The sequence below is a fragment of the Lineus longissimus genome, chromosome 10 (genome assembly GCF_910592395.1).
Source record: "Lineus longissimus chromosome 10, tnLinLong1.2, whole genome shotgun sequence".
Lineage (NCBI taxonomy): Eukaryota > Metazoa > Nemertea > Pilidiophora > Heteronemertea > Lineidae > Lineus > Lineus longissimus.
In genome coordinates, this window is record NC_088317.1 from 5,464,256 (window position 1) to 5,488,462 (window position 24,207).

The following is a 24,207-nucleotide window of genomic DNA, read 5'->3' on the forward strand; positions in this document are numbered from 1 at the left end:
GAAACAGCAGGGGGGGGGTTCAGTTACAAGCAGATCAGTCCATTTTGGAGGCACAACCACCTTGCAAATACCTATTCCGTTGCCACAACTACTTCAGAAACAGCAGGGGGGGGGGGGTCAGTTACAAGCAGATCAGTCCAAAATGGGGCATTAGAGACCGAAAGACGGCATCATGTCACAACCAGTTTGGTGACTACCGGTAGTCCAAATGGATTGTAACAACACCAGGGACTAACCATCCTCTTGCAAACAGGGCCTACAACACGACTTCTCCTTATGCATGTTTCCGAGGGAGTAAGTATGTATCGAGTGAAATGGCCTGATATTAGATCCAAATGGGGGTTGACAACACTAGGGACGATTCCCATCTCATCAATCACTTCTTAAAAGAGTCTGGCCATAAATCCAAAAGGGGGTTGTCACGACAATGGCAATGCCGGGCATAATTCCAATCTGAATACACTTCTCATTCAAATAATTGCACACTACTAGGAATGCCTGGGCAAGTTGTACTTGTTGCAAGGAAACCGAGACAATTCTACAATTGTGTTGAAATCACAAACTAAAACTTGTTTTCCAAATACAATTTTATTTTTATATAAAAGAAGTGTCTAACCAGATATATAGATGATACACACATGCCAGGCAGTACACAAATACTCATTAAATAATAACACATAATACACACCAAATGATTGTAACTCAGACCTGCCGTGGCAAAGACAAATTGTCCAAAAATGTTAAAACTTCTATCCTCAGTATAGCTTTAAAACTAATAAATATAAAGTGAGGAGCAATGGTTTAAGTAGGTACACATAGTTTTCAGTACTACAGTAGAACCTCTCTATCAAGGACACCCTCGGGACTGACAAGTTCTGTCTTATATAGAGAGGTGTCCTGATTAGAGATCGAGAGCCCAGGCCCGGGTTGTTCAAAGCCTTTAGCCTTTAGCTTTAAACTTCAGCGACCGCTAATTTGTACTGACAGCTGCTAAACTTGGTGGCACCCAATTGCGTAGCCCTTTCGGTTCCAGTTCTGCTAACTTAGCGCTGGCATAGCAGCCGCTTAGCCTGACGGAACAAACTTGGGGACACGCTAAGATAACGGTGGTTTAGCTGCCGCAAAACCAGTCAGCGGAGCTTTGAACAGCCGGGCCAGACTAGTACTTGTGTATGTAGTCAATGGCACAGTTGATGTTGTCATGCTGCATAATAAAACACAATGAAACTTGGTTTCATACAAAAGTAATCTAAAAACATTCGAAATCATTGAAATCTTATAATATTAACCTGAACATCTCATCTTTTCCATACACAGTGAGATGTTATGGCTAAAACATATGTTCAAATTACCTCTTCAATCTCGCCACTCTGCCTGTATGCATGCGTACCAAATATGGACCTCAATTTTTGTTAACGCCCTCCCCTCCATTGCCTCTGTAAAATCTTAGATTGGACGAGATGATTAATGGGTGAGGGCTTTTTTTACACCGACAAAATGACAGAATGACCCCTCTCCACCAGTCGAAACATTCTTTTGGCTTCAAAATACTTTTACTTCAGTCATAAAATGTACATGTTCAACACAATGTGATCCTAACATCAAAGCTGTTTAAATTTTAAAGAAGTAGTTAGGTAGTTTTTCCCATTCTAAACTGTGACACATTCTCTTAAATAGTAGCTTTCAATTGCCTCTGAAACAACAGTACAGGAACAATTCGAGTAAATTCGAGTAATTATAGGGCAAAGGGAAACCAAAAAATAGGGCCTATACATGTAGGGCAAATTTTGCCAAAAATAGGCATTTATAGGGAGATCAAAACAATATAAGGATTTATAGGAATTATAGGGCCGGCAAAAAGTCAGAGACCTAATAGCATCTCTACGTAACCTTATCTGGCCCAGTACATTCCTGCCTATATTCCCCCTTTAACATGTCTAATCCCTTTGCAGTGTAATATTATTCTTCACCAAAAGTTGGCTACAATGCAAAGGGGTTAACATACACTTAGTCTACCCAAATGAATCTGAATCATGACGTTATCATAATCAATTTTTGATTGCTAAATTACTCCGATTGGACCCGGAGTCTATTATTAAATCCTAAATTACAGATATAAATTGCACACAGTAATGAATACATGCATTACAAGCAGTCGAGTGTCAGGTCATTTGTTTTGTAGTTTGGGTCGTGAAATCAACAACAAAATTATATCGATTCGATCGTTGCAAATAGCGGGATGCCGAAATTGTCCCAAGAACACTATAAAAGTCCAAACAAACCCTTGGTTAAAAAGTATACATGTAAATCAGTCACAACATAATAACAATAATTGGGTTCGGTGAGGGTTTTAACATGATTTTAAACAGTTCTCAACTTGTCGAAGACGAATAAATTGCCCTGGCATAGTGTAAATAAACAGGCCTGGCATTTCCACAGATTCGTTTTGAGGGTAGATGTTTTTCTCTCTCAAGGTAAGGCATTTTCCAGCTGACAGATTTTCATCATGAATGTTAAACTAGAATTCACTTTTCTGGGTGTAAATGTGGAAAAATCTATATGGATATTCTTCATACTTTTTTGAAATCTTTGTAATATGTGCCCAATGTTTAATTGAAGCATCCAGGTCATACCTCATTTGTTTCACTTTAGGGTACTGGTGGTAGATTGTACCGGATTCAGTCCACACATCCAAAAACAGGGCAATAAGCCAAAATGAACACTGGCCTGACAACCATGGCAAATAAGCAGAACAAATTTACAAACAATCGCGCCAATTAAGACCTGATTAGCTGAGGCAGCAATCTGATAAGACTTCATGATAAATTACCTTTATACAGCAACTCAAATTATCAGTACCAATAAAAGCTGTATTATGTGACTAGCTGGTCTAACACAATTAGCAAAAATACACGAACATAACTTTCATATCATTATATAAGAGCACACACAAGGAAATTATCAACAACAAGTTTGCAAGTCTGTGCTGCAAAATATTTGGTAAATTTTTGGGTGGAATCACAAATAGAGAATCCTTTTCCCAGACTTTTGACCATTTCTCTGGAGTAAGTTTATACCAGTAGTAGTACAGAGCCAAAAATGCCCCCCCCCCCCGTGCTGGATTTGATACCGTACAAACAATGACACATAAAATAGCTTGTGACCTTGGGCAAGCCATGTATCTCTTGCCACCTGCTTCATTAGGTACAAGTTCCTAAAAAATAATCAAAGACCACCACAACAAAATGATTGAAAGTCCAGTAAACAGGCAAGAGTTTTACATGTTGTTGAGTATTGTAATCAGATATTTTTGGATGATTTATAAATTTGATATAGGGAAAGGTTACCACACAACAGATGGTTTACCCAGCAGACCTGTGACCATCTATTTGTGCATTGTAATTATCGGTAGATCATCGGGTACATGTAAACACACAATTTTTAGACCCCCCCCCCCCCCCAAGGGAGAATATCACCACTAAAGACAAGCGCCAGATGGGCCAATTAGGTTTCACAAAATGAAATGTACAAACCAACTGTGGACAGGGGAAAATGAACAAATATAATATATTTCATAAGCCTATTCTATTTACAAAGATTCACATCTGCTATTGGCAAATTGTCTACAAAGGACTTTCCCTATGCATCACAATACATTATTGATAGTGCATTTGGGCCCGGGGTGTTGCAATTAGTTCCGAATTACTGGTAATGAAGCAATAAATTTCACTGATTTGGCCTGGTTCTTTGTTTTGATACTGAGGTAGGTGGTAGATTTTCTGACATGGAGTGTGTAGCTAAATGTTCTTCCTACACCCTCATTTCTCTCTACAAGACCTGAATTACAAGTGCATAGGAATTGCACTAACTTATTAGAAAAATGGCCAACTTAGAGTGGAGTACAGGTTGGGTTATAAGCAGTTACAAATGGTTCGCAAGGAAGATAGACATTCCGGTTTTAATTGCCACACATAACGTTGTGGCAATAAAAAAACTGCCCTAGATCCTGTGTGTAAGAATAAAGAGGATTTTTCATATCCCCAGATAACATTCAATTAGTTTTACCGCACTGAAAAATGTGACGGTGGTGTGGTTTGAGCTGTTGAGAAATTTTTCATATCACTCTCACATCATTAAATGCCATTCCGATTAGATTTTTACAATACCTGCATCAAATGAATTTTGACATCTGACATTTTGTCATGGAGTTTTAGCCCATTCAAAACTTCATTCGCTGCTTCTGAACAGTGCCGACATTTGCAGAATAGGACTGGCATGCTCCATGCCCTGGACGTGGCACGACATCCAAGAAGTCATCAAAACAGGTCGTCTTAGTCAATGTGACGTCAGACTGGTCGCAGAGCTGAGATATATGATTTCTTGCATGCTAGAGTGTCCTGACCAGTTCATTTTGGCATTTTTTGTGACAGTAGGGGTCGGAGAAGTTTTCAAAGGATTAAAACATCAGGTAACACAAAATTCCTGAATCAATTAAAATCTACGAACACAAAAAAAGGGCCAGAGACCCTACCCTGTCTATCCACAACAAGTTTTGACTACAATTCAGTTGACAACAGAAAAGGCAAGTTCAATTTATAAAATGAAATGGCCAGGGCCATTGTGCTCACCTCATGTGGAGGAAAGATGGATAAAGAGCATGGTATTGTGTCATGTAGTGTTAGGTTTGATGTAGGTCCAAGCAATTACAATTTCCCCAAAATGGCCAATTTACAGTACATTCGACCTCTGTGACCTTGAAAAGTAGGTCAAATCAAAGAAGACCCGGGTGACACATTAAATGGTTGTTAGAATTAGATGTACCTATGATATAAAATTGGTGCCAATCGGGCAAGTCATTATTAGGAATAATGGCATTTTGAAGAATTTAGGATTTGGCCCCCTCCCTGGAGGCCAAACGGCAAATCAGATCGCACCAAACTTCGGTACCTGAGATCACCTGACCAAGGGGTACATGTGTACTTAATTTGTGATCAATAGTCATTGCAGTTAAGAAACGTGCCATAGTTACGGCCTGACGGCGAAGTTACGCCATTTGACCTCTGTGACCTTGACAAGAAGGTCAAATTAAAAACCTGTGTGACATATACTGTATGGTGGTTAGATGTACCCATGATATCAAATTGGTGGCAATCGGGCAAGAAGTTAAGGAAAAATCACATTTTTAAGGTTTTTGGATTTTGTCCCCTGGTGGTCAAGTGGTGAATCATATTGGACCAAACTTCGGTCCCTGAGATCACCTGACTAAGGGGTAAATGTGTATCAAATTTGGTATCAATAGTCATTGCAGTTTAGAAACGTGCCATCGTTACATCCTAACGGCCAATTTACACCATTTGACCTCTGTGACCTTGAAAAGGAGGTCAAATCAAAAACCCGGAGGATATATGATGCACCTTTGCTAGAAGTACCTACCATATTTTTTTCAAAATTTCCCGACTACTATTAAGGGAGATATTGCATATTTTCACTTTTAACGTTTGGCCCCCTGGTGGCCAAACCATGAAACGAATCGGACCGAAACTTGGTCTCCAAGGTGTCATTACATAAGGGTACATGTGTACCAAGTTTCAACTCAATAGCTCTAACAGTTACGAAACGTGCCCTGCTAACGGACGACGGACGACGGACGACGACAACGACGACGACGGACGACGGACGCCACGGTATGGGATAAGCTCACCTCTGCTAAGAGGTGAGCTAAAAACAGGGAATTCAAAATCCAATGCTACATTTTTTTGATCAAAGGTTTAGCCAGGTATGAACACAATTGTTACGCAATAACATATAAAAGTTGCAGACAAGCTGTTATAAAGTTAGGGAAGAGGCATGAAATATTGTACAGACAATGCACAACATAAAAAAGCTGTACAAGTCAAAAAAATGTGGCCCATCACAGCAAAGCCAGGCGCATGTCCCACAGAAGATGAGCCTAAATGACACTAGGAGATAATGGAAGAAATTGATGTACTCATATTCCACAAAAGGCAGACAACAGTGAAATCAACAACCAGTCCGTCTCAACCTGCCAAGCTCAGAGCAACATGCCCTGCTTTTGCTGTGACGGGTCACAAATAACAAAGTATGTCACGGTCCCAAAGGCTTCAAGATTACCATACTATTGGTATCCCCCTGAAAGTTTCCAAGCCAAGGTGAGTAGTAAGCTGTCAAATCAAGGTCACCGTCTCTGCCACTTTTGACCCCAGGACCCTTTCACTACCGGTGACGTACACAGCACATCATGTCACAGGCCCCAACACGTACCGGTGACGTGCATAGCACGTCATATCCTCCTATATTTTTTCTGCAGCCTCTTTAAACATGCTATAGACACTCGGGCAAACATTGGTTTCATCTATATACCAAAGCTGGTGACACTTATATATATTACTTGCCCATTCAGATAAAAGTATAGTAAGCACTGTTTAGCAATGCTATCCACTGCTCAACATGGGCTAGCACAGGAAGAAAAATGGCTTCCATGTGACTCCAGTATTGAAGCGGTTACACTGGCTTCCAGTGCACCTGCGATCGCAGTTTAAGATCATCTGCATGGCGCATAAGGCCGTCTATGGGAACAGTTCACCTCTCTATCTCAGGGAGCTGGTCAGTCCATTTGTTCATTCCCGCACTACGCGTGCTACATCATCAGGATGCAGTCTTGCAGTGCGACGCACCAGAAGCAATTATGGGGACAGGAGTTTCTCTGTCTGCGCTGCAAGGCTGTGGAATGGCCTGCCCGGCTCTCTGAGATCAGCTGAGGACTATGTGTCATTCAGAGGCCAGCTAAAGACTTGGCTCTTTGGGAAATTTTAATTATAAATCCAGGTGGCGCTTTTAACAGCTTTTTCCGTTCTGAGAAGCGCCCTAAAAATGATCTATTGTATGTATGTATGTATGTATATTATAAACTTTAAAAAGTCATAAGAACATATGAATTATAAACCTAAGCAACTACCTAAGTCATAAGAACATATGAATTATAAACCTAAGCAACTACCTAAGTCATAAGAACATATGAATTATAAACCTAAGCAACTACCTAAGTCATAAGAACATATGAATTATAAACCTAATTGCTGCTGAGTCAGCATCAAATCCCCACCATGCCTTTTCCCTCCTCGGATCAACAAACTCTGTATCACGAATCCAAAAAATTTAAAATGATAAAATGATCATATACACCTTTGTGACCCGTACCCCCTTCCAAACACGAAAGTGAGGCACCTATTACTAAAACCCCACAAGTTTTGTAGCGTTGAGAAAATCAAGAAAGTGGGGCGGGACGAGGCTTTTTTAGCACTTCACCACGGGACTATACAGCCATTACAGGCTGTGCATTGCCTCCATTGAGCAGCAATTTTGGAGGTCAATCAGGTCGAAACTATTTTCGCCAAAGTGCACCTTGTGGAGTCTTAGTATCAGGTAAAATTGTGACCATTTTAAAACCAATGTTGGAGGCAAATAAAAGAAACGGTTTTAAATTTTATGAGTATTGCAACATTCATTTCGTGCTTGAACTGTCTTATAATATGATCATTCACACGTTATAAAAGATACAAATATTCTATACATTTGAACTGTGTTTTGGATCGAACTGGAGGACAAAATGACGAATATGAGTATTTCCCAGATGTCGCCACTAATAGGTAAAAAGTAGACATTGTCTGCACCGAGGCTGCATGTCTGAACCACATGCGTAAACGCCTCTCAAATTACTGCACGCTGTTTCTGGGATAAGTTAACCACTTCACTACTGTAGCCCGAAATTTCGGTCTGACGTGTAAAGACTCGCGCTCCTGTAGCTTGGAATTTTGGTCTGATGACATCATGACATGATGTTCTACGATGCATGACGCATTGCGTTATTGCCGGAAATTACGCTGTAGAGTCCAGTGGTCAACCGAATAACGTCAAAAATGTCAAGTAGTGAAGTGGTTTAAAATGTGAGGTTGCACCAAGAGGAAAAACCAATTGCGTTAATAACTAGCACATATCAATGTTATGACTTCAATTTTCAAAATCGCTTCCAAACTTCTCTCTTTTTTTACCTCGGAGTTGTTTTTTGATTTTTCTCTTTAAGGTCTTGCTGAGCGTCCCCTCGTCTTTTCCCGTCGTGAGCAGATTGAAATCGACACGCTTCAGAAGATCCTCCAGCAATAGACCGGCGGGATTCGGAACGTCGACGAAATGTATTTGCGCTTTGACCCGCGGGTCGTGTAACAACGCAGTCCGTAGCCGCTGCAGGAACAAGTCTCGAGCAAACTGGTAGAGACTGATGTCAAGTTTATTCAGGTTGATGACTGTTTGTTTTTGAGCGGGCGTGATGTCCGTGACAGATGAATGAGTCACATTGAGCTGGACAAATTTTTCAATGAAACGCAACCTGAAGGTTTGTTCAAAGAGATATTGCGAATAAATTTGGAACTCTAAAATACCGAAGTACGCCATGTCGCGGAGATTTTGTTTGGCACTCTGTAGCATGATTCGATTTCGTTCATCTTCGGCCATTGCTGACCGATTATAACACCCGACTAGACTGAGATTCGACAACATTCGCGTCTGCCGATTATTGGCCAAATTATGCGGACACGAGGTGAACTGATCCAGCTTAACATCCTCCCAGTTTTCTCCCTCGAAACAAAATGGCACTTCTTCTAAAGTCGCTTGGCGCCCGTTGCACTTTAGTTCTGCATTCTTCCAGGTGGCGCCCCGCTCTACGTTCCTCCACTCACTCAGATAACGATCAACCGGGTCGCGGACGATGGTGATGTACAGATACCTGAAAGATATGAAAATCATAAAGTTTTACTTTAGGTTGAATCATATGAATCATCGCATCACTTGCGATAGCAGATACTGCGTCTCTTCAAATCCGGATTGCCAGAGATCAGCCCAAAAACACAACATGCGCCACTCAAACCTTTTTTAATTGACCATATTGTGATACCATGGTACACCCAAAAATTGACTGAGTTGTCCTCCAAATATCAAAGCATTCAAATCAACAGTTATGATCAAAACTGTTTTAATTTTCCATTGCTGACAATAGCTGTCCTTAATAGAGAGGTTTCCTGAGTAGAGAGGTCAAATTGAATGGAAAAAACACCACTTTGGGACCAAAACTAGTGTCCTTAATAGAGAGGTGTTTGCTAAGGGAGGTTCTACTGTATCTCGTTTTGTGATGAAGCACTTCAGTTGGAATTCGCAACCGCTAATACACGCTCATCTCTTGACCAATTCGATTAGTCTGCATAGTAGCATACTGCCTCCACAAGGGACTAATCCATAACTCTTTTATTTTTGTTTTCGACAACAGGATTCTCTTAATGCCACAAGCAATCTTTCCTCAGAATATCTGATGATTACAGAGAGTGCATCCGACGGAGAAGTTGCCGACTGTTAATTTTTCATGCAAGTTGTCAGATGTCTGTTTCATTCATCATTTATGAATTACACAATTCGATAATTACATGCACATATATATTTAAGGCCACCCTTAAAAAATTGTTTGTTTGACGTAATCCTACTTTGCTTCGATTCCACATATACGAAATTGTACTCTCCCGACGTTTTTTGAAACAACTAATGTTCCTCGTGTTTGGGAAAATATGACGGTAGTTTTGTATCTGCCCACCATAGCACTTCAGTCCACCCGTTAGAGGTGAAAGCCTAGTGGTCAACACTGCTGGCTACCGAAAAATACATAGGGCCGAGGTTCGATTCCGGGGCGAACCAAGGATTGCATTTCTGAATGTACTGTAGTGGTTTTCAAGGAACTATTGAAAATTCTTGGCTCATTGCAGTCCTTTGAGTCAGACATAACCAAGGTTCCTTGTGTCTAGCGTTGATGCCAGGGCAGGCAAAAAACCCACCAAGTGTGAAACGTGAGTAGATTGCGATGGACAATCTCTCTGGCTGAAGACCGACACACAAGGCAAATAAACCGTGGCTATTAACTGTAGTGGAATGTAAAAACTGCTCATCTCGCCTTGTAGGGGGAATACTCCCTGAAGAATTACAAGTGCAGAGTGAATCCCGAAGAAGAACTAGAAGTCCACCTGTTCAGAATAAGTGATGTGATAATTGGCTAAACAGACAGCAGCTGATGATACCTGACAAGGCTTTTAGATTTCATCTTTTACTAAGTAGCTCCAGTCTGCCACCAGACATGGAGCAAAATGAACACCTGCTTGGGCCAACTGCTGAGAGCACCAGTGACCTTACATACTGTGATCTTGTTTCAAGGTGCTATATCTACATTTGCAAATTGTTAACTTGCACTGGCTATCACTATCAGCATTCGTGAGATATGTGCAAAATTAATAAGGTTTTCAAAGATGGCCACCTCGAGCCCAGAGAGTAAGTCAAATTGCGATGATTTTTTGTATGTCGGGTCATGTGATCATAAAACATCCACACAACAAGTTTCAATTTTCTCGACACAATGGTGAGCAAACGTGCCACCATTGCTGACGGACGGACGGACGACAGTGGCCTAGGCGTGATGCCATTAGCTCACCGATTACCCGCTCACTGAATGGCCAATAGGCCAAGTGCAAAAAGAGAGGCAACTGAAAACGTGATGAGCACCAAGGTCTTTCAAATTTAAAAACATGCTTTTTAAAAGTCGTCCAGGTGCAGCACAAGGACAAATTACTTTCTTTTATTTTTACACACAATGTTGAGTTATACGAAAGCTAAAGCAGTGTTAACTTTCAAATTTTAGAAGATGTTCTACTGATTATCGCTTATTTCGAGAATTTCAAAAATAAAGCAATTCATTTTTGAAATTCTCGAAACCTGCATCCCAAACTACATTGTTTTGTGTTATGTAATAGACTACTGTTGTAACTGGACTGGCTGTCATTAGGGTATACTGGTTTTGTTGTTTTGATTGATTTATGCTCGTTTTCATTATCGCTTACTTTTACTTTACATCGCTAACCATCTTACCACAGTGACAGTCAGCACTGCCGAGCAGACTTCCAACGTCACGGACCACTGAAAGGCTATATACATAATCAACCTAAACCAAAGGACTGACTGGGGTGACTTGGGTCAGAAAAGATGAGTTTAGGATTGGACTAAACTATAACTATATAATCTACATAGTAGTTAGTAACTTTCAAAGTTGATGAAGTAATTCATGTACATGTACTTTGAAAGTTACTGATGAGATTCGCAACTTTTGGCCAGATGCATAAAAACATAAGCTACCTGCTCACCAGATGCCAAGGCTCATGGAAGGAATGCGCAAAAGGGGAAAAGGTGATGATTAATATTGGCAAAAGCGTCACATTTTTTTCTGACATGTCTGAGCTAACCTCAGTCCTTTTTGTGCCCAAGCCATGTTCTCCTCTCTATCACCAAGTGTATCTATCCATACTTGCTATCACCAGTGAGTGTGTCTTGTCGGAAGGAGGCTGGGCTAGAAATTTGTCCCACAAATCTCAGTAATGAGGACACCGTAGTGAAGTGCTTAAATAGTGTAGTAATTATGCCTACGAATTTGCTAAAACTTGCTATATCGGTCTACACAACGGCAATGTTGAAATTTATAGTGTGTACAATGTACTGTGTCTTCACAACTTGAAATTTTCAAATTCACAAGGTTCTACAAATTTCAAATATTTAAAAACCAACGGCATTGGCCTTTAAGACAAATTTGAGACATACATGTACTTTACAATGTACAACCATTAAACCTATGTCACTTTTACTACATGAAATGCACTATAGGCAGAGGCTATTAACGGTACAGGCTGTCAACTGTGTTTGTCATGGTCTAGCCTACGAGTCATATACACTACAGTCATTACTTCACACTTACTTCCTTGACCGTCTAAAGTACAATGAACCCAGAAGGAAACTGTACCGTAAGTACGACTCATTACATGATTCACGATATCACGGCGGTCTGTCTTGGAGCAGATTCAAAGGCTGACGGATCAAAATTTATGGCAATGGCATGCCACGAGAGCCTACATGTATAGTAATATAGGTGACAGTACGATACATGTACCAAATTCAAAAATATTCTCAAATCAACCTAGTAGAGAGTTAGAACTACATAATATCTAGAAAGCAATTACAGTTGAACCTCTCTAATAAGGACACCCACAGGACTGATGACTGCTGTCCTTAATAGAGAGGTGTCCTGATTAGAGAGGTCAAATTGAATTGAAGCAATCCATTGGGGACCAAAAATAGTGTCCTTTACAGAGAGGTTGTCATTAATAGAGGTGTCCGCTAAGGCTTTTTACACTGTACAATACATCTTTTAAATAGGGTCAGTATTCTTTTTTAATCAGCCACACAATCACAGTTCATGTTTTTAGGTTTTTTAAGTTTTTTCATACTATATGTATCGAAGTAAATGCAACTTTGTAGGTGCACAGCCAAAATGCATTGTATGATGTATTCTAATGGGTAACTTGTTAACCATCCCGCCAAGGTCCATAAAGTCTTCCAAAATATATTAAATTAAATTTGTATGAAGGACTCCGTGTCCTCCACAGGGTTTTCTCAAGATAGGGTGATACCCTTGATTTTCATGACGTTTTTACAAGTGTGCAACACAAGGTAGGGTGGCCAGCAGTTTGAGGTAGGGTGGCCCTATAGAATAGAACCCTCTACAAAGTTCTAGAGCACGGTAGGGTGGCTCTTCCAAGGTAGGGTGGTAAGCTGCCAAGGTAGGGTGGGCCACCTGACAAATGCCTTTTGGAGAACACTTAGGACTCCGGAGTGAAGCATTTTTAAACATAATATGTTGACAAATGTACAGTATGTCAGTGTATGGTCTTAATTTTTTAAAATTTCAAACTCAAAGAATGTGCATTGCAGACCCGTCACCCACAGTACTAATACTATAGGTTGGAGAACACATGGAGAACATGGCTTGGAAATATAAAAGGCCTACATACCGCCCTTCCGGAGCATGGAGACTGCAACCAGAGAAACAAAGATATTTTATACAGGAGGTAACTAAAAAACGAAAAGGACAGCATTCAGAAAATAACAAAAATAACTTAAAAAGAATCAGTTAACAGCACACGCAAAGAAGAAATGTGACCCGTTACAGCAAAATCCGTCACATGTCGCTCTGACTCTGAGCTTGGCAGGTTGAGACGGACTGTTTGTTCATTTCACTATTGTCTGCATTTTGTGAAATCTGACGACATCAATTTCTTCTATTATCGCCTGGTGTCATATAGGCTCATCTTATTTGCGACATGCGACTGGTTTTGCTGGAATGGGTCACAAATAGGCAGTTGTGAATAGTAGTGTCGAATATGTGACGGAACAATTTTACAAGGAAGTCCAGATGACAGAAGGATAGAAGAAGTTTGTTCTCTCTCAATCATGTCAATCATGTTTTTCCAAATTCCAGAACCAAAAAAAGACTTCAGAGTTGAGAATAGAGGAGTTTCTCCAATGGAAATTAAATTACAAAGCTCATCATAATTACCCTTTCCAAAATCAGCTTGTATATACTAATTTGCTAGTTGGTGGGGGCCGTTCAGTGCCACAACAAATCTACATGTGGTATAATATGTACATGTAATGTATCATACAATATGCAAGTACATGTACATTTACGGGCCAAATGTCCTGCATGTTGTATATTTTAAAAGTATGCAGCCACATCGTCTAAAGGTGTCTTGTTTGAAGCTGGGTGGTTGAGGCTCTCGACAGCCTCCAAGTCCACCAGGTCCACTGACTGGTACAAAGTTTTTAAAACAGTTTATGTGTGCAGCTTCAGGGCCCGGCCCCCCCACTCCCCTTATTTAGGGGGTACATAGGCTTGTTCCCAAGTTTTAAAATCACCCCCTAATGGAAGGAAACAGCATTTTTTTGTACCCCCCTATTTGCGGGCTTTTGTGAGGAAATTGACCCCCTATTTGAAGGAAGGATTTGATCTTACCCCCCTAATTGAAGGGAGTCTTGGATCCCTACCCCCTAAAGGAAGGGTCAGCCCATACATGTCATCAGGCCAACTTGGAGATTTCCAATTAATGGATGACATGAGCGGGAACGGGGTGGCGGGAAGATTCATGACCGCATGCCCCTGCGCGTTAGATAATTTTAACCGGGGATAAAACGGCCCGTAAAACGGGCTTTTTAAAAATCTTTTCGGGGAAGAAGACCCAGGGAAGGAAAACATGAGAAAATATACCCCTATTTTCAGTTTTTGAAGGGAAAATAGCAGTAATAACACCCCTATTTATTGATTTTTCGGGGATTTTTCCCCGAAACAAGAGTGAAAATCCCGTGAAAATTAACCCCCTTTTCCCGAAAAATCGGGAACGCGCCTGCGGCCCCCTTGACTATGGAAGTGGGGGGGGGGGGGGGGCCAGGCTTCAGGGTACCCTTTAAAGCAGTACAACACTTTTTGGCAGCAAAATAATATTCATCTAAACATTTCATTTTCATTCCAACTCCGCATCCAAACTCCAAGCCCCTTTGATACCACAGTCATGACAGCTGCTGTAACTGTCAGACAACATAAAAGTCTGGGTGGTCTAATGGTGGGTGGGATACATAACATACATCGACTCTTATTATTGAAATGTAACCTTCTTACAACATCCAAACACGGCCACATCATGCTCCAAGTAAGAGTTCAATCAAACCCTGGTTTCCAAAAACACGTCCTAACACCGCCGAGACGACTTCAGAGAGATTTCAACCTACCTTCGGTCTCTGTAGCCTTCCGTCTCGGTGAGATACTCCTCGACACAGTCTTTTAATTCCGTCCAATCAGCATGCAAGCCGCATCGCCACCCCGTCGAATATCGACTAAATAGCCACATATTTTGCTGTCCATTCATACAATCACACCGTTTGCGTCCCTTATAACACTGACAAGGTTTATCCAACTCGATATTTTTCACGAGATGTTTTCCAAAAGTTGTCCCGCCGGTTTTTTGAATGTGTAAAAATACAAGGACATCATTTGCCTCGATTTGGAATGGATGATATCTGTGAAGTTCGTGATCCTCGAATGTGAAGCGCGGATGAACTCCCTTCAGATATGTGTTTACGTCATTTGAGTATGATGCCAGGTCCCCCCGGGATTCGGAATTGAATCCGCAGATATTCCCCGGGCAGAAATATGCAATATATATTATACCTATAAGTACGGCAATGGATATCACAGCAAAACAACTCCTTATTCTGCGCCGTTCCCACATTCTATCAGTTTGTCGACGGAGTGAAGTCCCTCACACTTTTTCACATCATCCAGCCTTGCTTACCATCTAGATCTAAAACTGAAATAGAAAAGGGAATTTCATCATTGTAAAACGCAAACTTAAACTAGGCCTATATCGAGTATATGGATTTGGTAAAGGTAGAAACTCACTGTATCTATAAGGTCATTTTCTGGCGTCATTGACAGTAAAAACCTATTGTAAAGGTAGGTTTTTTTGCCGTCCCTAGGTGGTACCGGCGTATCTGGAAAAGGGCCTATGGTCACACTCATGGATTGGAATGAAAAATGGGAGTGAACTGAAGTGACCTGAAAGTGAAGATGGTGAAGAAAAAATACCAAAACAAACTTGACCAAAATCTTAACTTGTGGGGTCGAAACGCATTATATCTTAAAGTTTTCATGTAAAAGGTATGTTCATGGGATGTTTGGCATTAAATTGATGTGAAACTGGCATTCATTTTTGGTGAAAATCGATGAAAAATCGAATCCTTTTTCACCTTTTGTCAAAATAAGAGAAAGTTCAGTTTAATTACTGACCGATAGGATGCGTGGAGTACTATAAAAAGTCTTTGATTATGAATTCCAATACAAAGTTTACACATCTCAGTGTTTCGGAAAATTTACTAATGTTTCGACATTACACATTCGAAACAGGAAATAAAATGCTATATAAATAATTCTCAAATCCAAGAGATTGATGTATATTATTTTAAGTAAGTTCGAATCGTGAAGTACCAGCAAAGTTAGGCCATTGTTTACATCATGGCGTCGGTGGAGCCGAAACGCGATTCTAAATTGCGGAGAGAGTCTGTTCTCGAGGTCGTCAAGAAGCACGGTTATGACCGCAAGCTGTCTATGGTGCCAGAGTCTGGTGTACTCTTGGACGTAGCTGATGTTGCACCATCTCCCTGTCGTGACTACTGTCAGATAATGGTCACAAGAACTGAGGTGAGTTCCACTCTGAGTGAAGGGCAACCACAGTCCTAAGTCCACACACAACATGTATACATGAATGATTATGATACAGATTCAATGCAGATGATGCAGATGCATGCACTGTAGCAGTGCATGCATGTGTGCATGGATATGTATGAATGTATTGTAATTGACAAAATGTATGTCAAGTGTACGGTGACAGTCAGTATAGTTACTTTTATGCCAGGCAGAGGAGGTCCTAGGGACGAAAAGTCCTAGGCCAGGGTACTTGGTAGGGGCAAAAAGTCCGGCAATGAAAAGTCCGGCGACGAAAAGTCCGGCGACGAAATGTCCGGCGATGAAATGTCCGGGGAAGTCCTAGGGATGAAATGTCCAAAAAAAAAATTTCCAGGGACTAACTGTCCAGGGAGTAACTGTCCAGGGACTAACTGTCCAGGGACTAACCGTCCAGAGAGTGAGAGACAAAATGTCCGGGGACTAATTGTCCAGGGACTAACCATCCCGAGAGTGAGAGACAAAATGTCCAGGGACTAACCGTCCAGAGAGTGAGAGAAAAAATGTCCGGGGACCAACTGTCCGGGGACAAAACGTCCTGTTGCCAAAATGAGGACTGTTTTTGTCGAGATGAAACACTGATAGTGATAGGCCTACATTTGATTTGACATTAACGTAACATGTATGACATATGTATGATATTGATAATGGCAAGTAGTATAAAATACCCATAGCTAAAAATTATGCCTCCCTCTAAGGGTTGACCATTGGCGCCACCTTATGGCCAGAACCTGAAATCTAAACAATTCTAGAACTCTTTTTAAAACAAAGTGAATGCCAATTTCAGGGTTGGGACAGGGAGTCAGTTCTTTATTTTCCATAGCCTCCCAGGTTAAATATGGGCATTCACTTCATTTTGAAGACGTTCCGATTGCTTTAGGATTTCAAATTCTAGGAAAGAAATTTGTGGTGCATATGGTATTGTAAACCCTACATTGATGGCTGGTTCCCTGCAACCTCATGAGTGGCAGTGTCCTCTTTCATGTCTTTTGTGGAAGAATGAAGTGGGCATCACTGGAACCTGGATGATTTCAAAACTGTGTTTATTTTTAGTGAACAAGCTTGTGAAGAAATCTGAATATTTGGTATTTTCAAAGATCTCCATGTAGTTACTGCGATTCTCCACACTATAGGGTTTTGATATTCACACCCTCATAAAAAAGATGTACATTGTATGATGCCTGTAATAAACTTGATTTGTCAGTCCATGTGCTTCGATAAATGTGTAGGCTACTCTGTGTATGAAAAAGCCATTCTGAAAAAAAATTAGCTGACTGTGGTTGGTAAAATGAAGCTGACAGTACCCAAGATCTGAATACATTGTACCAAACGGTTTCATTGCTAACCCAAAAGTACGTTTTAAGCTCATAGTCATGTATAACTTAAAGCTCACAGTTTTAAGTTCATAGGTTCATCTCAAAGCTCCATTCTTGTACATACCTACTACATTGTTTGTCTTGATAGAACTGGGACACACTCTCTCAATGGAATGTTTTGAAAGGCTCTCCATTGACAAGTTGAAAATGCCCTATATAAATGGACCAATACATTTGAATGAGAAGAATATGCGCACTATCTATTAAATCACTGAAAATGGATTTGTGTAAATAAGTTTATTGGCATTCACAAATGAAGGTCATATTCTTTTATAGGTCTAATATCATTTTGGTCTCATGTTTGTAAATACCTTTGTGCTGCCTAGCGTGAGAAGAGAAGCATCAAGTCCTTTTGGACAAATTGCGTTTCGGCCCCAAGTTCAATCAGATTTTACCATCACAGGCCCTGAATTTGAAAATTATTCACCTGTTTTAGAGCCATTTTGGCCTCGGTTACTGAGAAATGAAAGAGAAAATATGAAACTGAGACTTTTCAATAACCTTTACACCTTGTAATTCATAAACCTAATTTGACTTTGAGGACATATATTTGTCTGATTGGGACATTTTGTCACGACAAGCTGTTAAAAGTTGAATTTTAGGGGCCAAAATTTGAAGTATGTCTCTTACGTGGAGTCTAAGTTTTTAGGCCTTTTGAAATCTGGCCAGGCACATGGTTTTGTAATTGTATTGCCACCTTGCTATTCACTGAGGCATTCTTGTCGTCAAACTACAACATCATATTGAAAATTGCTACTCAGCAATAATAAGTAATAACTACTTTCTGATCGCTATTATACTCTTCTTGCTCCAGGTGATATTCCGATGGTGGAAGATATCGTCGAGAAATGATGCCAGGGTGAATCCAGGCGAGATCCGGGAATGCCATGAAGACTTCCTATTCGATGAAAGGTGCCAAAGTGAGTCTAGCGATCCTGGCCCGATTCATCACCAGGAATCATGGATTGAAGTCTCTGGGGTCTTATTCTGTACTGTTTCTCTAAGGTCTCTAACGAAGGTTTTGGGCTTCTGAAGAAGATTTTTAGAAGATTTTTTGTTCAACAGAAATAGGCACCCTGTAGGGGTTTTCCAGTGATACAAAGAGGTTTTTCAGAATTTCAATGCCATTAAGGTTTTTTCATTCAACCGAAAAACCTACACATGGTACATAGTTGCGTTGGCAGTAAAACTAGATCTTGGCAGTAAAACTAGATCAAAAAACTTCATTCCAAAGAGTGTGCTTGCTTCTCCCCTATTTGCTATGTAAACTGTTCCGATACAAACAGTGGAAGAGCTGGCCCATGATGCTGGTTGTGACACTGGTTCTTACTGACAACATTGAAGGTTAACACGCAAAACCTCGTCTGACATAGTCTTTTCTTCGTCCGTCAGTGATCCAGACGATAAACTAACAAATAATCTGAAGTGGGAAAGTGAGCATTTGCTTTTGAATTAATGTCCTTTAAAAAAAGGAAGAGTGTCGTGCTAAGATTGGGAAGTTTTAACTGTAAATATCAAATCTTAAACATGTTAAATTATATTTATCACATCTTTTCAGGCGAGATCCACCGAGTATTCGGTGAAAGGATGGAAGAATACGTGAAAAATTTATGTAAAGGTCACATTGACTATCTTCCCCGTATTCCAACCAAAGCCCTGGTTCACATCTGCACCTTTCTGGACCTTCAAGACATCGCCAGACTCTGCAGGGTCTCGAAGCAGTTCAGAGAGGTATGCCAGACACAGCCTTTTGACTTCTCCTAAACTCCATTTCGCGAAAAATGGCACTCGTGTCTATTGCGATGTGTCATTGAGGATTTATGGAGCAGATCTGAGATGTTTTGTTGTAATGTGTCATTGATCTTTATTGAGCAGGTCTGAGCTACCACATATAATAACTTTCTTCTATCATGTCTATTGTAAAGGGTCATTGATCACGCTCGTTAATTATCATTAGTCATTTTGGAATGCAGATATAAGGTAGTTTGTTGATGACTTCCTGCATGGTCCCTCAACTCATAGTCACACACAAAATCCAATCCCGGACGCGGAAGGCACTTGGAAAATCAGCTGAGATTTTTAGATTTGTTGTTCTTCATTTGCAGCTCGGCAACAGCGATGAATTATGGGAGAAGATCTACCGTCTTAATTGTGGTCAGCCAATCACACCAGAATTGAGGGCCCTCGCTGACGATCAGGGATGGAAAAAGTTGTTCTTCACCAACAAAATACAATTACAGGTACAGTATTTACTATTAGCTATTAAAGGGAACTGGAACCGCCGAGCGATTTATTCAACTTTTCGACTTTCACCGCCCGAGAAAGTCAAACTTCCAACTTCCTATTCGAGTTCAGATTTGTAGCTCCGCCGCCAGTGCCCGAGCATGCGCAGTTCAATTTGTTATTATTGAGAATCATGTGAGAATCACGTGACTCATGCGATCTTTCATTCATGAGTTTTCGTAGTAAATTCCATAGTAGTGACGTCACTCAATGATTGACAGCTAGGCGCAATGTTTCATTCATGCCTCGTTCTGATCACCCGATACGCGGGAAATGAAAACGAGGTCATACGAACTGGCTTGGCGGTTTCAGTTCCCTTTAACTTGTTAGACACAGGGTACATTCTTGATTGTGAGGGCCCTTGGCGATTATCAAAAAGTTTTTCTTCACCAACAAAACACAGGTATGGCGTTTGATAGCACTTTAAAACTTGTAAGGCAAAGGATACATTCTAGGTGACAAATTAGGTGAATGGACAAAATGGTTTTTTGACTTGTATCATTAAGAAAGTAAACAGTCCAATCAGTCTAATCAAATTTATCGAAATCAAATCAAATCTATGGAAATCAAATCTGCAATCAAATCTTTGGAAGCTCCCAAGGCTGACTATTTTCACTTTTTATTGATTTCAGATGCAGCTGAGAAGAAAAGCTACGAAGCGTCATTAAACGATGGCTCGATGCATGACCAGCTCTTCCTATTTCTAGTTCAGACAAGAGGTGCTGTGACTGAAACCAAGAACACACGCAACTTCCAATCAATTCCAAGGCAATCAATCCAACATTTAGAACGATTCCACCAACGATGACGTCAATGGGACCAAAAACCAGAACTATTTTCAAAGGGGGATCCACGAATTAAAAACAGCTATAATCATTCCATTCTATTTTGAAAGGGGGATCCAAGGTTTAAAATCAGCTATAAACATTCTTTATCAAACAACTGAGCTCTATTCATATGATATGTGTTGAAAACACAATACAGTTGTAAGAATATGCTACATTTCTTCAAAATTAGGGTTTGCCCGTAAGCTTGCCAAATTTTTGTAAATACCCCCACAATGCTCTGCATTGAAAGTTTCAACATATATTTTCCAAAATAGTATGTCTCCAACACAGTACAGTGTGCTGAAGTAATTCCGTCTAAGGTTGTATTATCAGTTCAAGTCAGGTGTGGTGGCTCTTTGAGGCAAGACCACCATTGATTTTTTAAGTCTTTTAGCAGTTCAATTGTCAATGTTCGACCGCGACGCATCAAATACTGCGTGGTGTTGTGAATCTGAAATTTTTATATGATATTCCGGACAGTCGGGCAAGTAAATGGTTAAAAGTAAACTGGTAGTTGACCACAGAAATTTTTTGATAATCGACAAATTGGTTAGACATTGATATTTCCACTCTTTTCAGCCAACTGGCAGAAAAATCTCAAAATATGCCCCCTATTACCAAATTAGCAAAATTCGAAATTAATTTTTTCATCAAATAATTCCTTTATATCTGTAGACTTGCCACAGCAAATATTTGTTCAATACCTCTCCAAATATGTACTTGAGAGTTAAAAACATGCACTCGTCTAATTGATAGGCCTGGACCCTCCAACCTATGAATATTCATTGGTGGTATTGTCTCTTCTTTGAAAGGTTGATCATAGGTGCTGCCATTTTGGTCAGAACTTGAAATCCGAAAGCAATCACAACTCCTTCAAAATGAAATGAATGTCATTTCAAGGGTGGGAGTAGTATGTTCTCTTGAAATTAAAGTTGTGACTCCCACCCTTGAAATTGGCATTCACCTGAGTTTGATTGTTTTAGGATTTCAAGTTTGAACCAAAATGCTGGTTCCTATGGTCAACCATGGAAGATGTGTACTGTAATAAATATTTTTGGAAAGCAAGAAATATATGGTTGCACAGCTGGATAATCATCAGTGTTGTTTACTGTGCGATATCAAGAGTTAATAAAGAATAGTCTTTATCAAGTCTTGGTGATATTTATACAATCTAGCTAGAGAGAATTAGCATTTCTAATGACAGCGTTTGTGAATTCCTTTTTGTTTTGAACAAAGTTCAGTTTGTTGTTAATAAAAGAAAATTCATGTGCCTTTAGCTTATATCAGTAGTGTATTAGATGCAGTATCCATCTGTCCTATCGCCCCATACATCCTTTATGCACCGAGCTTATGGATAGTATAGGTTTGTTTTTCTTTTCGCTCTTATAAGAATTTAGATGATGAAGTACTGTATATTATTTGTGCATCGGAATTCAGAATAGACTATATTTTAACTGCCATATAGATTATTCTTGTGCAAGTATCATAAGAGTATGTGCTGTAAGAATAACATGTAGATAAGTGCCTTGTTAATAGACTGTGTCGACACTATATAGCTGGTTGAGGTGCATCTGTTACACATACATGTAGGCCTATTACGGATAAGATATGCTTTTTGTACAGGCGCCCTTAAAGGCCAACGCCGTACGTAATCACTTGTGGTCCAGTTAAATAGAAATCCACTAATACACAATGCCTTAGTGCAGTTATTGTAAATACAAATTTGTTTAAACTTGGTATTCATAGTATTTGTATATCAGTCTACACAACGGCAATGTTGAAATTTATATTTAGTATGTATTTTCGCAATTGGGCATTTTTAAATTCAATTACAAATTCAAAATTTTTAACGAACGGCGTTAGCCTTTAAACTAGCTAAATATCGTCCACACTGTATATTTGTTTGTTTGTGTTTGTGTTTTGTTAATTTGAAAACATAAAAATGTCGATTAGATAACTTCATCATCATCATATCATTCATGATATCGAACTATTTTTGAATATTTTTTGTATTGGAATGTCAGTGAGATATACCTACCTACACCGTCCATTTTGTAGTTTTAGTTTCATATGATGTCTGTTGATTTCAGGAGTGGATGCAGGAGCCAGAAAAACAGCATTTCTCATTAAAATTTCTGATGAGTTCCAAAGTTTCATGGTGAAATTCTACAATTGATAAATAGGGGGGAGGCATGTGTCTATACATGCTTCCCGAAATTGGTGGCTTGCATTGGAACTAACGTTTTCCCCCTTGTCCGTCATCAAAGGCATTCAAGTGTGTTGGTCAACCATGACTATCTCCTTTGTCCCTCCACCATAAGGCCTAGTTTCCTCTTATGACATCACTATTTCGGACACTCAGCGCCCCATTTCTGGAAAGGTGTATAAATGCGTCTTGGACCCACACCTGGATTGACTACAAAATTCAAAACCAAATATTTTATACCAGTAGTGAAAAAAACTTTCTTTAAAGAAAATAACTTCAGGCCTATGTTGTAGTTTGTTGATTATAATTTAAAGTGTTTTGAATAAAGCTCCGTCCAAAGTCACCAGTTGTGTTTTTTTTCTTTTCCGCAATTTTAGAGCAAGAGTCAGCCAAAGATTTCGCTGTTGCATTAACCAGTGTTGAGGTAGGACCATTAGGTTCTTGTTAGAACACTGTTAAACCACTGCGACAAGAATGCCCGAGATGTTCTTAGCAAAGGACTTAGAGAGTTGTGCTTATTACAGTGGATCCTCTAATGAGTGAACAATTTTATGGCAAACGCAACTATTTGCAGATTTCCATCTCAATAAGATGCATAAAACCTTCACTCTGGATGCAGTAAATTCATCTTGACCCTCAATATATTGACATTGCTAAGCTTTACAGACAACGCGCTGAGGTAACGGAGGCAATACCACTGGAAGTTCAGTACGAGTAAATTCTGGCTACAGTGAACTGATTTGCAGTCTTGTGGGGGTATGCCACAACGAGGTTGGATGTGGAAGGAAAGCTGACAAGGACCATGAGATGTCCTTTAACTGAAGACAAACTTTAGGCTAGGCTGAGATAATAGCCAGTACATCAGCTGGTTGGTGATGTCCACCAGACATCTATTGGATGTCTACTCGACGTTGACCAGTTGATGTCTATCAGACATGTCTGGTAAACATCAACTTATAATGTCTATCAGAAGCCCTCACCAGATTTTCCCTGCTGTCATCTGTCTCCCCTTTGCTTTCCTGATGATAGATACTGCCACCTAAAGTCATTTGCCCAATATTGAAAACTTTGTTTTCTTTTTGGACAGATTTAGTACATTACTTTTGCAAGTCACAACCTAAGTATTAGACTGAATTACCTCCTTGGACTATTGGCCTTGCAGCTTATTTCACTGCCACAGCCATACGAGCTGAATCTGAATCTAAATAAGCCTAATTGTTTCCATTCTATCTGACCTCCCTATTATATCAGAAACCTCCCTATAGAAGACATTATTTGTCAGTCCCGAGG

At 40.0% G+C, this 24,207-nt stretch overlaps 2 protein-coding genes across 3 annotated transcripts; one reads left to right on the forward strand and one right to left on the reverse strand.

Annotated features, from left to right (window-relative positions):
• Nucleotides 1-808: 808 nt before the first annotated feature.
• Nucleotides 809-15,782, reverse strand: LOC135494811 (heparan-sulfate 6-O-sulfotransferase 2-like). Of its 2 annotated transcripts, XM_064783100.1 has the most exons (4): nt 15,733-15,782; nt 14,716-15,293; nt 12,945-12,965; nt 809-8,800 (listed from the first exon to the last, which is right to left on the reverse strand). In XM_064783100.1, the coding sequence occupies exons 2-4, from the start codon at nt 15,213-15,215 to the stop codon at nt 8,029-8,031; spliced, it is 1,293 nt and encodes a 430-aa protein (XP_064639170.1). In that variant the 5' UTR covers nt 15,216-15,293; nt 15,733-15,782; the 3' UTR covers nt 809-8,028. The 2 variants fall into 2 exon arrangements, with proteins under 2 accessions (XP_064639170.1, XP_064639171.1); XM_064783101.1 differs by lacking the exon at nt 12,945-12,965.
• A 194-nt stretch (nt 15,783-15,976) lies between these two features.
• LOC135494803 (F-box only protein 36-like) lies at nt 15,977-23,260 on the forward strand. Its single transcript, XM_064783092.1, has 5 exons — nt 15,977-16,183; nt 18,416-18,521; nt 19,160-19,332; nt 19,707-19,841; nt 20,517-23,260. The coding sequence occupies exons 1-5, from the start codon at nt 15,998-16,000 to the stop codon at nt 20,550-20,552; spliced, it is 636 nt and encodes a 211-aa protein (XP_064639162.1). The 5' UTR covers nt 15,977-15,997; the 3' UTR covers nt 20,553-23,260.
• The last annotated feature ends 947 nt before the right edge of the window (nt 23,261-24,207 follow it).